This window comes from Anomaloglossus baeobatrachus, chromosome 3, assembly GCF_048569485.1.
Source record: "Anomaloglossus baeobatrachus isolate aAnoBae1 chromosome 3, aAnoBae1.hap1, whole genome shotgun sequence".
Classification (NCBI taxonomy): domain Eukaryota; kingdom Metazoa; phylum Chordata; class Amphibia; order Anura; family Aromobatidae; genus Anomaloglossus; species Anomaloglossus baeobatrachus.
In genome coordinates, this window is record NC_134355.1 from 213722379 (window position 1) to 213738596 (window position 16218).

A 16218-nucleotide genomic window follows, 5' to 3' on the forward strand; every position below is an offset into this window, starting at 1 on the left:
TTTGGGGAGGACACAGTAGGTGGGGTGTAGGTGGGGCGGTAGCTCCGCACGGTGGTGGGGCGGCAGCTGTGGTGGTGGTGGTGAAGCAGTGGTGTCATTGAAGGTTATAGGCATTTCTCAACAGATGAGTTTTCAAGTTCTGTTTTGAAGTTTGCAAATGTAGTAGATAGTCTGACATGTTGAGGCAGCGAGTTCCAGGAGACTGGGGATGCTCGGGAGAAGTCTTTGAGTTGGTTGCGTGAGGAGCGAATGAGAGAGGAGGAGAGAAGGAGATCTTAGGAGGATCGGAGATTGCGTTTTGGAGAGTAGTGAGAAATTTAGTTCAGAGATATACGGAGGAGATAGATTATGGATGGCTTTGTAGGTCAGTGTTAGTAATTTGAATTGGATACGGTGGAAGATTGGGAGCCAATGGAGGGATTTGCAGAGAGGAGAAGCAGGGTGGTATTGAGGAGAGCGGTGGATCATTCGGGCAGCAGAATTAAGGATGGACTGGAGAGGGATGAGTGTGTAAGCAGGGAGACCACAGAGGAGGATGTTGCAGTAGTCGAGGCTGGAGATTATGAGGGCATGCACTAGCATTTTTGTAGATTTGGAATTGAGGAAAGGGCGGATTCTGGAAATATTTTTGAGTTGAAGACGGCAGGAGGTGGTGAGGGATTGGATGTGTGGTATGAAGGACAAGGCAGAGTCAAAGGTCACTCCGAGGCACCAAACTTTGGGTACTGGGTAGAGCGTGATATTATTCATTGTAATAGGTAGATCAGGTAGAGGGTGTAGGTGAGATGGAGGAAAGATGATCAGTTCAGTTTTGGCCACATTGAGGTTTAGGAAGCGAGAGGAAAAGAAGAAAGATATAGCCGATAGGCACTCTGGGATTCTGGACAGCAGAGAAGTGACCTCTGGACCAGAGAGGTAGATCTGAGTGTCATCGGCATATAGGTGGTATTGGAAGCCGTGGGACTTTGAGTTGTCCCAGGCCAAATGTATAGATGGAAAAGAGTAAGGGTCCCAGGACATAGCCTTGAGGGACGCCAACAGAGAAATGGTGGGATGAAGAGGTTTTGTGGGAGTGGGAGACACAAAGTGCAGTTGGAGAGGTATGAAGAGATCCAAGAGAGGGCGAGATCTCTGACACCAAGGGAAGAGAGGATCTGTAGTAGCAGGGAGTAGTCGACAGTGTCAAAGGCTGAGGACAGGTCTAGAAGTAGTATAGAGAAGTGGTTATTAGCTTTGGCAGTAAGTCATTTGTGATTTTAGTCAGGGCAGTTTCAGTGGAATGATGTGGACGGAAGCCAGACTGTAGGTTGTCAAAGAGAGAGAAGAGAGGTGGGAGGAAAGTTCAGCATGGACATGCTGTTCCAGGAGTTTTGAGGCGAATGGGAGTAGTGATATGGGGCGATAGCTGGCAGCAGAGGTTAGGTCAAGGGAAGGTTTCGTTAGGATGGGTGTGACTGTTGCATGTTTAAAGGGAACCTGTCAGCAGAAATTTCCCCTAAAACCTCACAGATTCCCCCTCTGCAGCTCGTGGGCTGCATTCTAGAAAGATCCCTGTTATTATTGGGCCCCCTTTCTGACCAAAAAAAAGAGTTTATAAAGAGGTACCTTTTTGGCTTCGGATTCTATAAATCAGACACGGGGGCGGGCAGCCTGATGGCCGTTATTCTGCCCCCTGGTCCTGTATGCCGCCCCCATCGCTGATTTCCATACTTACATACCACTGCTCCAGCCATCCCCGCGCATGCCCAGTGCCAGTCTCACGGGACTGAGCACTGTGACTGCTGGTGACGTGTGCGCAGGCAAGTGATTATGGGCGGGACTGTGACTGTTATCAGCAAGTACCCGCCCATAATCTCGTGAGCGCGCAAACCTCTCCAGCGTTACACTGTGCTCAGTGTAGATGCTAGACTGTATGGGCTGCTTCCAGGTATGACATCCCTTTGTCACGTGATAGTATTTTGAACACGCCCCTATCACGTGACAAAGGGACGTCATCCCTGGAAGCAGCCCATACAGTCTAGCATCTACACTGAGCACAGTGTGACGCTGGAGAGGTTTGCGCGCTCACGAGATTATGGGCGGGTACTTGCTGATAACAGTCACAGTCCCGCCCATAATCACTTGCCTGCGCACACGTCACCAGCAGTCACAGTGCTCAGTCCCGTGAGACTGGCACTGGGCATGCGCGGGGATGGCTGGAGCAGTGGGCGGCGTCCAAAAGTATGGAAATCAGCGATGGGGGCGGCATACAGGACCAGGGGGCAGAATAACGGCCATCAGGCTGCCCGCCCCCGTGTCTGATTTATAGAATCCGAAGCCAAAAAGGTACCTCTTTATAAACTCTTTTTTTTGGTCAGAAAGGGGGCACAAAAATAACAGGGACCTTTCTAGAATGCAGCCCAGGAGCTGCAGAGGGGGAATCTGTTAGGTTTTAGGGGAAATTTCTGCTGACAGGTTCCCTTTAAAGGCAGAAGGGAAGGTACCAGTTGTTAAAGATAGGTTGAAGAGATGGGTTAAGACTGGAATAAGCATAGCAGTGAGGTTGGGGAGGAGGTGGGATGGGAGTGGGTCAAGTGCGCAGGTTGTGAGGTGCGCTTTTGAGAGAAGATGCGCAAGTTCTCCTTTAGTGATGGTGGGGAGGAAGTTTTTGGGGGAGGGGCAGTGGTCTGTTATATGAGGGGGTTGTGGTGGTTGAGCAGAAAAGACTTGTCTGGTTTGGTCGATCTTTTCATTGAAATGTGTAGCAAATTCTTCTGTGGAGATGAGGGAGGTTGGAGGGAGCAGCGGTGGGCGAAGGAGGGAATTAAAAGTAGTAAATAGCTGTTTGGGGTTGTGTGTTTAAAGAGGATATGAGGTTTCTGAAGTAATCCTGTTTAGCGGAGGTGAGGGCCTTTGTCCACGGTGTGCAGCATAATCAAGAAGCTTACAACCCATGACACTGTAGTTAATCTCCCTGGATGTGGATGACAGAGGAAGATTGATTAAAGATTCTAACGCATAATAGTCCAGATGGTGGATAAACAACCCCAATCAAGTTGTAAAGAAAGTCAAGCTGTTCTGCAGTCTCAGGGAACATCAGTGGCAGCCCAAACTGTCTGTTGACATTTGAATGAAATTAAACACTGTCAGGAGACCCAGGAGGACCTCACTGCTGACACAGAGACCTAAAAAAGCTAGACTGCAGTTTGCCAAAGTGTACGTAAATAAGCCAAAATCCTTGTGGTAAAGGGTCTTGTGGCCAGATGAGACCTAGATAAAGGTTTTAATAAAGCACATCATTGTACGGTTTACCCAAGCAGAATGAGACCTAGAAAGAAAATAACACAGACCCTCCACCATATTTGACTGTAGGTTCCAAGATGTTTTGGAGCTGTTCTGCTGTCTGTGGCACAGGGTACCTTGACTGTGTGTGCAAGGCCACATGAAATCTGAACATTACCAAAGGATATTTGGTCTCAATGCAGTTATTCCACAAGGTGTACAAGCAAACATTAGCTTGAGGAAGCCAACGATTTTGTGTGGACCATTTTTGGAGTTTTGTGTGAAATTATGTCCAATTTGCCTCCACCCCCCCCGTTCCAATACACACAAATGAAATAAACATGTATAACAAACATGTGTAACTGCAATAATTTCGGAAAAACTTCACATTATAGAACAATTTCAAGGGTGCTATCCACGTTTGGACACTAATATGTATGTGTGTATATTTTTTTAGATACATATTATATGTATGTATAATATGTTTGTGTGTGTCTATTTAAAAGGTCTGATGTTAAATCACCTTATTCCCAATTAACAAATAAAGAAATTAAAATAAACATTTGGTATTGTCTGTAAAAGTTCAATCTGTGACAATATTTAAATATACTTAACCCTTATAATAAACGTAAGTCAAAAAAACAAAACACTTGAGTTGCTATGTTTCGCTCACCGCACTTACAGCAAAAATGTAAGAAAAAGCTATCAAATTGTTGTAGCTAGCCTAAAATAGTATAAAAAAAAACAAACAGTAGCGCACTACACAAAAACAAGCCCTCATACCACTTAATTGACCGAAAATTGCACTGGTCTTAGTTGTGAAATTGGAATCTTTCTGATTTTTAAATTCAATATATGGTTATGTGAAAAATATATTATTCACTACAACTCGTTGCACAAAATAAAAAAAATGTAAAAAAGGCCTCATGCGACTTTTTCGATGGAAAAATAAGTTATGGCTCCTGAAAAAAGGGAAGGAAAAAGTGGAGGAAAACTGAGAAGTACAATAGATTTTATCCATCCAAATTATGTATTCATGAACTTACTACAAGTGAAAAGTTATCAGTCGCACTGGTGTTACTATTTTTGTTATCCCAGTGGTGTCACTTGTACAGTCTACCACTGAGAGTGTGTGTATATATATATATATATATATATATATATATATATATATATATATATATATATATATATATATATATATATATATATATATATATATATATATATATATATATATATATATATATATATATATTACATTCACCTCAAACATGCAACACCCAGTTATCAATTTAGTCATAAATTTCTTGGAAGAATAAATGAGGAATAACTCAAAACTTAGTCCTAAGGAAAGATGCTCCATCATTGTTCTTTGGGAATACAATTCTCTACTAAATTAGACATGTCCTAAATTGAGCACTGCAAGTCTCTGAATCCTAACCATATTTAAGATACACACTGTTAAGATGCTGCTTTGCTTGCTGGTTCAAGCAGTCATCACATAACAGCAAGTGTCTGATTTGCATGCTTGCGGTCACTTGCCAAGTAGTTTTTTTTTATTTGCTACTTTCTAAGCTTTAAATATTTGTAGAAATTCAGATGGGCTTTTTTCAGGGCCTGTATACGGACCTCAGTGCTGGTACTGACTGCATGACACCTGACCTGAACGTATGGCTTCATATCTGTCTAAGGCCTCTTTCACACGTACGTGGAGTACACACACGTTTTTCACGGACGTGTTGAAGGTCCGTATGGCTCTTCATGTGCCGTGATTTTGGCATATGTGTGTTCTCCATGTGAGAGAGACACAGTCAAGCAGGATCCGGCGCACATTGAACTACATTCAACAATGGCCGCAATGTACAGGATCCGTTGACCTGCCGTTGACGCAGGTGAAAAACGCAACATGTTGTATTTTTTAAAAAAGTAAAACAACTGCAAGTCACCGGATCCAGCCAGTAACGCATGTTAACGCAAGTCGATTTGAAAATGCATTGGATGAAAAACTGATCCGTTTTTGTGGCAAAAAAAACATTCCTGCCGCATTTCAAAAAAAACGCTGATGTGAAACCAGCCTTAGCTAACACTTATCTATATGCATCTGTTTTATTCCTCTTGTGGCTGTTATTTATACTCAGCAAGTGATCAAACCTTAAAAAACTGAATGTGAAGAAGGTCTTCCTAATCTTTGTGGTTTTGTTTTGTTTTTTTACAGTGAGAACAAACTTTTTCGTTCATCAAATCCATGTTCATTATCAAATTCTTTTGCAAAATTAGCAACCCTTTCTCTTAACCGGACAGGAGTAACATGGAATGAGGTAATCTTTCACAGCACGATTTCTTGGCTATACTTGGTGCTTACCTCTAATAACACTGCTGATGTCGCAAAACAAGCTTTGGAAGGGGAATACTAGTGGAGCGCTGTTATGTTTTATATGTATGATTGCCAGATGAATAATAACAGGGTTTTTTTTCTGTCTGGACATCAAAATCACTTATACAATTAATATAGCATCCTACCGCATGTAAGGACATGCTGGGACTTAGAAACCATCTGTCAGCTATGCAACCACCTGGAGGCTGACAGTAATAATACTTTTACATTTTTTTAAAAAAAAAAAAGAAAAACTGCTCCCCAGAAGGCTAAACCTTGGCTACTGGACCAAGTTGCTCAATTTAACTTAGTGACACAGATATGAGTTTCATTGCATTGTTGATTTATGAGTTCTGACTGCCCGCTGCCCACATGGCCTCTTGCTGGGAGGAAAAGATGGGCCCATGACAGGTAAGTGTGTCTCTTGCTTCGGTTCTGCCTTGCGCTTAGCCTTCCCTTTAACTGCTGCCTCAACTTCTTTCTGATTGGCTCGCATCAGTCTCTTGGTGGTTTAGCAGTAAGTCCAGTCATTTTCCTTTTGCTCCTGCCCATGTATTGCTCATGTGCTGGTGTCTCCTGGGCATCATTTCTTGCTAGTTGGTGGTCCCTGTGTGCCCATGCAGTTTGTGGGCTGCAACACTTCTGTTCCAGTTGCCCCAGTGCCCACAATGCCGCATGACCTCCAGTGAGGCTTGGAATCTAATTTAGTTCCTGTCTTCATTTTGGTTTAGTCGGCTCCTATCAAACTATACCCCTTCTCCAGCCAATCAGGATTGAACTGGCTTGCCCTACAAGTGTAGATTCCAAATTCCCTGGGCGCACCCATCTTTCTGGAGTCTTTGTAAGGATGTTGCTCCAGTGGACATTGCTGTTGACAGCTTGGTCACCATCTGGCCTTTGCTCACCCAGCCTCACTACACACAGAATCGCCCTCTAGCATCGGATAGTTTGTCTGCCAGGAGACTGATCTTGTTTGAGGAGATGGAGGACTAGGGTTAATCTGTGCTGCCAGAAGAAGATCTCTGAAGATCAATGGGGATTAAAACATTGGATTTTATTGTTCTACGCGTTGGGAACTGTGTAACCCCTTTTTCAGGAAAGAAAATCAATAATGTACATGGATTCTTCTTCTGGCAGCGCGGATTAACCATTTTCTTCCATCTCCTCCAACGCTATCTTCCTGGGTTCTGCAGCAGACTTCCTCAACACGTGGTTGTGTCTATAACACAACCGCACCAGGTTAGTGCACCTAACTAAATTCTTTCTGGTACCAACGGATAAGACACCATTTGTGCCCCCCTTCTGTGTCATTTCAGTTTCACGACATAGGAGACTGATATTAACGTTGCGCCAGCAGCTCTCTTCCTCTTTCTTGGCACAAGCTATCTTTTCTGACTTCCGTTTCTCTCTGACGTCTCATGATGTCTGAGCCCAGACAAGATTGCACACACCAGTTTGCCTTGGTTACCCATTATGCAGGTGCCTTATGTAAGCCAACGGTTCCCTCAGGCCAATTTGTAGTGAACTGCGCTGCCTGCACCCATACTCCACCACAGTCTACTCAGGGGACTCCTGTGATTTATTGCATTCGGTGGCTGAACCAAAATGACCCAGACCTTGGTTAACAATGTGGAACCTCTGCTTAAATCTCTACTGCCTCTGGTACTTTGCCACTTCCCAGAGTGCGTTCTACCCACCAGCTACTGTACGTCAACATGTCAGATCTTGGAAGCGATACAAGTGACTTCTTTCAGGTCTTCCTCTACCTCTGCATGTACTTGGACATTGTTTTGGTCTCACTCCTCTTCCTCTAAGGTTTTGTTTCCACAGAGGTCAGAGCCTAGCTCCGACTCTGACTCTCATTTGAAGTAAAATAAATGATTGACCGTCTTATTCAGGCAGTAAACCAATCTCTATAGATCACTGAGGCAGATGCTTCTCTCTCTCCAAAGACAAGACTCTTTGAAAATAGCAGACGTACAGCTAGATGTTTCTCCAACCATGAGCAGTTTGTGAAGGTGCTTGATAAGGAATGGGCACATTTAAATGACTTGGTTCACTCCACTGTGTGGTGGGCACCCAAGTATCTGTTATCAAGAACCATGACCCTTCTCATGGATGTAGTGTCTCTAAAAAACCCTACAGATAGATATATCAAGTCCATGGCCAGGTCCATCTTCGAGGCAAAAGTCTCCACCCTGTGCCCAGCATTCACTGCAACTTGGGTTGCCAAGGTGGTTGCCGCCTGTGCCAAAAAGCTCTGGCATTCTTTCAGGAGGGAAAAAAGGAGGCATCCAGTTTCACCTGCACTCATTCTTCTTTATTAGATAAAATATTAAATGAATACTCTGGCTAAAACCTATAAGTAATAATTGTCCTATGCAATTATGAGTGTCTAAGCATCTTTAATTCTTTCAGGAGCTTTGAGAGCTGAATTAGAGGTCTGCGTGAGGAATCTGGTCCAATATATTTGCTAGGCTTCTTTGCATGAAGCCGTCTCTTTGGCTTAAGCCACAAGCAATATTGTGGCTTTTCAATATATTATGTGGCGGAAGACACGGAAGGTGGACCTTGGGTCAAAGAAATCTCTTTCATACCTTCCTTTCAGAGTCCCCTGTTTAGGGCCAAATTGGGCAAGATTACAAGATTATTGTGGATGCCACCAGTGACAAAACACTTTTTTCTTCAACAGTCCAGGACCAGTCGCTCGTTTGGTAAACAAGTGCTTCATCAATTTTGTCCTTTTCATCAGTACTCATTGGCAGATGGCCCTAATCACCAAGATAGACCCCCTGCTCCTCATCTTTTGAAACCAACCCCATATTATTGCCAATGGGATCCAGGATACAAGGCCTCTAAGTTTAATGAGAATATAATTTTCTCTCGAAGACTTACTATCCCCACCAGGGGACTCCCCTTGTGCAAGCGGTCATGCCCATCTCTTCCAGGATGTGTGTTTTTTTTTTTACAGTAAACGACATCTGGGTCAGAATGGTTGTCTCCCATAAGTACAAGATGGAATTAACTTCTCTCTAATACACCTGTTTCTTCAAAACTCGTCCCCCTCTTACTCCTACTTTTCATTTCTTCTGGGACATATCTTCCCTCCTCCAAGCAGGGGTTTTTGTACTGTTCTAGCCTCTGGAGTGATTGAGGGACTTTAATCCTAATCTGTTTGTCATACCCAAGAAGGTCCCTTCTGGACCTAAGGTTGCGTAACAAAATGGGCCGACTGCGTCACTTCAAGGTGGAGTCTCTTCACGCCATCCTAGCTTTCTGAGAGCCCGGAGAATTTCTGGTTTAGATATATATTCATGATGTCTACATCCACGTTTGTATCTGTCCCACTCACCAGATATTTCGCTATTTTTGCAGTGAATCAAAATTGCTTCCTACTAGGAAAAAAACTTCGGCACATAGGCTAGAGAAGAGTTGCACTAAATATGAGTTTTCAGGTGATTATATTGCAATAAGGCAGAAAAAAACTAAAAAAAAATGATGTTTCGGCTCGAGAGGGCCTTTCTCAAGGTAGTGAGTTTAAGAAGACAATTGTGTGTTCAAAGAACAATACAGGGCATGCCGATTTTGCAATATAACATAGCTAAGAATAACCAGTGTAGTCACAGTGTTGTGGCAGTATGGCGTGCGGTACTTATGAAAGGATCCACAAAGAGTGAAGGATCCTTGTCCTTCACTTAGACAAGGAGATATTGCAGCCAGGAACCTTCTTTTCTTCCTAAAGTGGTGTCTTTCTTTCCACTTAAATGACCATTTTGTCCTTCCTTCCTTCCTTCCTTCCTTCCTTCCTTCCTTCCTTCCTTCTGTCCTTTAACCCCTCATCCCTCAGAGAGATCTTTACACAACCCTTACATTATCAGCTCTGAGTGCTTTTACTTGACAGTCAGAGCTTCATTCTGACATTCAGATGCCTTATTTGTCATCGCAGAAGGCCCTCACAGACATTTGGCCACCTATAAGGCAACCATTGCTTACTGGAAATCTTAACTGGAAGGTGCTGAAATTGTCGGTCACTTGGTTGGTGGTCTGAGTGATTACTTTTCTTTCTGTTGCAACACATAATAATATTACTGCTATTATTATTATTCCCCACTCCAAAGACTGCTTTGTAACATCTAATGGTGTCTATGATCATTTTTGGTCTTCACCATAAAATATTTCTCGTATCCTTAAATTAATACTTGAGGGACACAGAACTCTACCTTTTTTAGGGCGTGCACTTTCTTTTCTCATGCTGGTTATTCTTTCTTTCTTTGTTCTTTTGCTTGTTTTACCATTTCCTCACCAAGTGAGTAGCTTGGTACCAGTAGACACTGTATAGCCTGGTGGGGAAGACAGAACTTTTTTTTTTTTTAAGGTGTATTATTACTGGCAGCCTCCAAGTGACAGCTGACTTCACCATGGTTTCTGTGTCTCCAGTGAAAGCTAAAAGGAAGTGATTTTTATACCGTGAGTACCAAAAATACTTTTTTTTTTTTTTTGCCTCTACAATCATCTGACTTCACATTTGTAGTTTCTCTATTACCCTTCAATAAGTTAAACATTAAGATTGTAATTTTATGTGAGACTGGTTAGTGGAGGACTGAAGTTCTAGTTGAGCCTTGTGCTTTATAAAGAGCAATTCTATTTTTACTGAAGGTTATTTCCGAGCATGTGATAAAAATGTCTGATTTCACTTATTTGATGTTGCAACCCCTCCCAGTCCTGTCAGGATGGGTTGCCGCCTGAAGCCACACAGCTTCAAGACTTGTCTTAACTGTCAGAGGAGCAGCATTGTGACCTGATTTGCTCATTCAGCCTTGCAGCAGAACTGTAGCGAGGGGAAAAAAAAGCTTTTCTTTGTCGCTCTATTGGGAGACCCAGACAATTGGGTGTATAGGCTATGCCTCCGGAGGCCGCACAAAGTATTACACTCAAGTGTTAAGCCCCTCCCCTTCTGCCTATACACCCCCCGTGCTCCCACGGGCTCCTCAGTTTTTTGCTTTGTGCGAAGGAGGTCAGACACGCACACATAGCTCCACAGATTGGTCAGCAGCAGCTGCTGACCAGGTCGGATGGAAGAAAAGTGGGCCCATATAGGGCCCCCAGCATGCTCCCTTCTCACCCCACTCTTGTCGGCGGTGTTGTTAAGGTTGAGGTATCCATTGCGGGTACGGAGGCTGGACCCCACATGCTGTTTTCCTTCCCCATCCCCCTCAGGGCTCTGGGCGAAGTGGGATCCTATCGGTCTCCAGGCACTGAGACCGTGCTTCATCCACAACTCCTGTGGAGCCTGCTGGATAGGAGCCGGGTACCGTTCAGGGACATGGCCCTGCTACTTGAAGGTACTCTGTATCCCTGTGGGGACCGCGCACGGCAACACCTCAGCTTTGCTGTGTGTGCTAGTGCACCGGGGACCGCGGCGCTGACCGGGTTAAACTGTGCCATTACACACTCAGCGTTGCTGAGTGTGTTTATATGTAGGGGCTACCGCGCTAACCGCCGCTGCCATGGGAAACTGCGGCGCGGCTGGGACTTGTAGTTCGCCGGGGACTTCGGCGCCGGCCGCGCTTTTACGGCGGCCACGCTTATACTCGAGTCCCCGGCTTTCTTGCGGCCTAGTTTCCTTTTCTCCCGCCCCCAGCCCTGACAGGCAGGGGAAGGGCGGGACGCTGCAAGGAACGAGCAGCACTGAGGGCTGGAGTATGATTTCGATACTCCACCCCCCTCACTGTGCACAGTGTGAGCACCAGTTCCCGCACTCTCGGCCACGCCCACGGCTCCCTCCTCTCGTCAGGACGCCGCAGCCATTCCTGTCAGCTCCTCCGACGCTGCAGAGAGGGACAAACCCTGGGAGACCCAGACACTGTCTCTGGTGGCCTCACAACCGCTTTAAAGCGGGTGGTAAGCAGCACCTGTTGGTGCTAGCCCCATGGTGCTGTAGTGTATTGATACATTATTTGTTTATAGTATACTCTTTCACTGTATGAGCACAGTTCATTCTGGCTATATACCCTATTGTGTTACTCAGGGAAAACAATAGCATGGCGCCCACAAAGGCAGGGGTGCCAAAACACAGGCTTATTATGCTGCCTGCGCCGCTTGTACGGCCCAGCTGCCGGCAGGTTCCACTGACCCTCATTGTGTGCAATGTTCGGCCCCTGTGGCACTTCTTCAGCCGGAGTCTCTGCTAAGAGGGGCCCAGGGGGAGCCACCTGTTGACACTGTCCAGGTGACGGGGACTGAGTTTGCAAAACTCTCTGAGACTATGGCTAAGATACTAGAAGCCTTGCAGTCCAGGCCGGTATCTCAGCAAAGGGACTCTGTTGAATCATTGTTCCTTGGCCCCCCTCAGTTGGACCAACAATGTCCTCCCGGGGTATCTCCTACATCCCAGGCTGAGGGTTCTGACTTAGACCCCAGTCCCAGACCGACTAAGCGGGCTCGCTTAGAATTTCCCTCGACATCATATTGTTCAGGGTCTCAGCGGGGGGAATCTCTGGTTGATGATGCGGAGACAGCTGATCAGGATTCTGATCCTGAGGGCGCTCTCAATCTTAATACTCCAGACGGGGACGCCATAGTGAACGATCTTATTGCGTCCATCAATCAAATGCTGGATATTTCTCCCTCAACTCCTCCGGTGGAGGAGTCAGCTTCTCAGCAGGAGAAATTCCGTTTCAGGTTCCCCAAGCGTACACAGAGTATGTTTCTAGACCACTCTGATTTCAGAGAGGCAGTCCAGAATCACCATGCTTGTCCAGATAAGCGTTTTTTCTAAGCGCCTTAAGGATACACGTTATCCTTTTCCCCCTGACGTGGTTAAAGGTTGGACTCAGTGTCCCAAAGTGGATCCTCCAATCTCCAGACTAGCGGCTAGATCCATACTTGCAGTGGAAGATGGGGCCTCGCTCAAAGATGCCACTGACAGGCAGATGGAGCTCTGGTTGAAATCCATCTATGAAGCTATCGGAGCTTCTTTTGCCCCAGCATTCGCAGCCGTATGGGCGCTACAAGCTATCCCAGCAGGTCAAGCGCAAATTGAAGCAGCCACATGCACGTCCGTGCCACAAGTGGCATCCATTACCACCCAGACCTCGGCATTTGTGTCTTACGCTATTAATGCTGTCCTGGACTCTGCGAGCCGTACGGCGGTTGCGGCCGCCAATTCGGTGGTACTCCGCAGGGCCTTGTGGCTACGGGAATGGAAGGCAGATTCTGCTTCCAAAAAGCGCTTAACCAGTTTGCCAATTTCTGGCGACAGGCTGTTTGGCGAGCGTTTGGATGAAATCATCAAACAATCCAAGGGAAAGGATACATGCTTACCCCAGCCCAAACAGAACATACCCCAACAGAGGAGAGGGCAGTCGAGGTTTCGGTCCTTTCGGGGCGAGGGCAGGTCCCAATTCTCCTCGTCCAAAAGGTCTCAGAAAGAACAAAGGAACTCTGATGCATGGCGGTCTAAGTCACGTCCTAAAAAGACCACCGGAGGCGCCGCTAACAAAGCGCCTTCCTCATGACTTTCGACCTCCTCTAGCAGCATCCTCGGTCGGTGGCAGGCTCTCCCGCTTTTGCGACACCTGGCTGCCACAAATAAAAGACCGCTGGGTGAGAGACATTCTGTCTCACGGTTACAAGATAGAGTTCACCTCTCGTCCCCCGACTCGATTCTTCAGGTCATCCCCGCCTCCCGAGCGAGCCGAGGCTCTTCTGCAGGCGCTGCGCACTCTGAAGGCAGAAGGAGTGGTGATCCCTGTTCCTCTCCAGCAACAGAGCCACGGTTTTTACTCCAACTTGTTTGTGGTCCCAAAGAAGGACGGGTCTTTCCGCCCGGTCCTGGACCTGAAACTGCTCAACAAACACGTAAAAGCCAGACGGTTCAGGCTGGAATCCCTCCGCTCCATCATCGCCTCAATGTCCCAAGGAGATTTCCTTGCATCGATCGATATCAAAGATGCTTATCTCCACGTACCGATTGCTCTAGAACACCAGTGCTTCTTGCGCTTCGCCATAGAAAACGAACAACTGCAATTCGTGGCACTGCCGTTCGGCCTGGCAACAGCCCCACGGGTTTTTACCAAGGTTATGGCTACTGTAGTAGCGCTCCTACACACGCAGGGTTACTCGGTGATCCCGTACTTGGACGATCTGCTAATCAAGGCACCTCTCAAGAGGCATGCCAACGCAGCCTCGACGCTACCCTGGAGACTCTCCAGGGTTTCGGGTGGATCATCAATTTTCCAAAGTCAAATCTGACACCGGCCCAATCACTGACGTATCTTGGCATGGAGTTTCATACCCTCTCAGCGATAGTGAAGCTTCCGCTGATCAAGCAGCAGTCACTACAGAAAGGGGTACAATCTCTCCTTCAAGGCCAGTCACACCCCTTGAGGTGCCTCATGCACTTCCTGGGGAAGATGGTGGCAGCAATGGAGGCAGTCCCTTTCGCGCAGTTTCACCTGCGTCCCTTTCAATGGGACATCCTACGCAAATGGGACAGGAAGCCGACGTCCCTCGACAGGACCGTCTCCCTCTCTCAGGCGACCAAAGCTTCCCTTCGGTGGTGGCTTCTTCCCACTTCATTATCGAAGGGGAAATCCTTCCTACCCCCATCCTGGGAAGTAGTCACGACAGACGCGAGTCTGTCAGGGTGGGGAGCGGTTTTTCTCCACCACAGGGCTCAGGGTACGTGGACCCAGCAAGAGTCCTCGCTTCAGATCAATGTTCTGGAAATACGGGCAGTGTATCTTGCCCTGAAAGCGTTCCAGCAGTGGCTGGAAGGCAAGCAGATCCGAATTCAGTCGGACAATTCCACAGCGGTGGCATACATCAACCACCAAGGCGGCACACGCAGCCGGCAAGCTTTCCAGGAAGTCCGGCGGATTTTGATGTGGGTGGAAGCCACGGCCTCCACCATATCCGCTGTTCACATCCCAGGCGTGGAAAACTGGGAAGCAGATTATCTCGGTCGCCAGGGCATGGACGCAGGGGAATGGTCCCTTCACCCGGATGTGTTTCAGGAGATCTGTTGCCACTGGGGGGTGCCGGACGTCGACCTCATGGCGTCCCGGCACAACAACAAGGTACCAATGTTCATGGCACGGTCTCAGGATCCCAGAGCTATGGCGGCAGACGCCTTAGTTCAGGATTGGTCGCAGTTTCAGCTCCCTTATGTGTTTCCTCCGCTGGCACTGTTGCCCAGAGTGTTACGCAAGATCAGGGCCGACTGCCGCCGCGCCATCCTTGTCGCTCCAGACTGGCCGAGGAGGTCGTGGTACCCGGATCTGTGGCATCTCACGGTCGGCCAACCGTGGGCACTACCAGACCGAACAGACTTGCTATCTCAAGGGCCGTTTTTCCATCTGAATTCTGCGGCCCTCAACCTGACTGTGTGGCCATTGAGTCCTGGATCCTAGCGTCTTCAGGGTTATCTCAAGGCGTCATTGCCACTATGAGACAGGCTAGGAAACCAACGTCCGCCAAGATCTATCACAGGACGTGGAAAATTTTTCTGTCATGGTGCTCTGCTCAGGGTTTTTCTCCCTGGCCATTTGCATTACCTACTTTTCTGTCCTTCCTTCAATCTGGACTGGAAAAGGGTTTGTCGCTCGGCTCCCTTAAGGGACAAGTCTCAGCGCTCTCTGTGTTTTTTCCAGAAGCGCCTAGCCAGACTTCCACAGGTACGCACGTTCCTGCAGGGGGTTTGTCACATAGTTCCGCCTTACAAGCGGCCGTTGGAACCCTGGGATCTAAACAGGATGCTGATGGTTCTTCAGAAACCACCATTCGAGCCAATGAGAGATATTTCCCTCTCACGACTTTCGCAGAAAGTGGTTTTTCTAGTAGCAGTCACTTCTCTTCGGAGAGTGTCTGAGCTAGCAGCGTTGTCGTGCCAAGCCCCTTTCCTGGTGTTTCACCAGGACAAGGTGGTTCTACGTCCGGTTCCGGAATTTCTCCCTAAGGTGGTATCCCCCTTTCATCTCAATCAGGATATTTCCTTACCTTCTTTTTATCCTCATCCAGTTCACCAATGTGAAAAGGATTTGCACTTATTAGATTTGGTGAGAGCACTCAGACTCTACATTTCTCGTACGGCGCCCCTGCGCCGCTCGGATGCACTCTTTGTCCTTGTCGCTGGCCAGCGTAAAGGGTCACAGGCTTCCAAATCAACCCTGGCTCGGTGGATCAAGGAGCCAATTATCGAAGCTTACCGTTCGGCTGGGCTTCCGGTTCTCTCAGGGCTGAAGGCCCATTCTACCAGAGCCGTGGGCGCGTCCTGGGCTTTGAGGCACCAGGCTACGGCTCAGCAGGTGTGTCAGGCGGCTACCTGGTCGAGCCTGCACACTTTCACGAAGCACTATCAGGTGCATACCTATGCTTCGGCGGATGCCAGCCTAGGTAGACGAGTCCTTCAGGCGGCGGTTGCCCACCTGTAGGAAAGGGCCGTTTTACGGCTCTCTTACGAGGTATTATTTTACCCACCCAGGGACTGCTTTTGGACGTCCCAATTGTCTGGGTCTCCCAATAGAGCGACAAAGAAGGGAATTTTGTTTACTTACCGTAAATTCCTTTTCTTCTAGCTC

At 47.2% G+C, this 16218-nt stretch overlaps 1 protein-coding gene across 6 annotated transcripts in view; it reads left to right on the forward strand.

Moving 5' to 3' along the window:
- The window catches only part of TBCE (tubulin folding cofactor E), a 271869-nt gene that overhangs the window by 81565 nt on the left and 174086 nt on the right, over positions 1–16218 (forward strand). For 5 of the 6 annotated variants that reach the window (XM_075338202.1, XM_075338204.1, XM_075338203.1 and 2 more), the window contains one exon: positions 5480–5582. The exons of the other annotated variant lie outside the window; for it this stretch is intronic. In XM_075338202.1, the coding sequence (XP_075194317.1) occupies positions 5480–5582 (103 nt within the window). The remainder of the gene's footprint in view (positions 1–5479; positions 5583–16218) is intronic. 6 annotated transcript variants of the gene reach the window in all.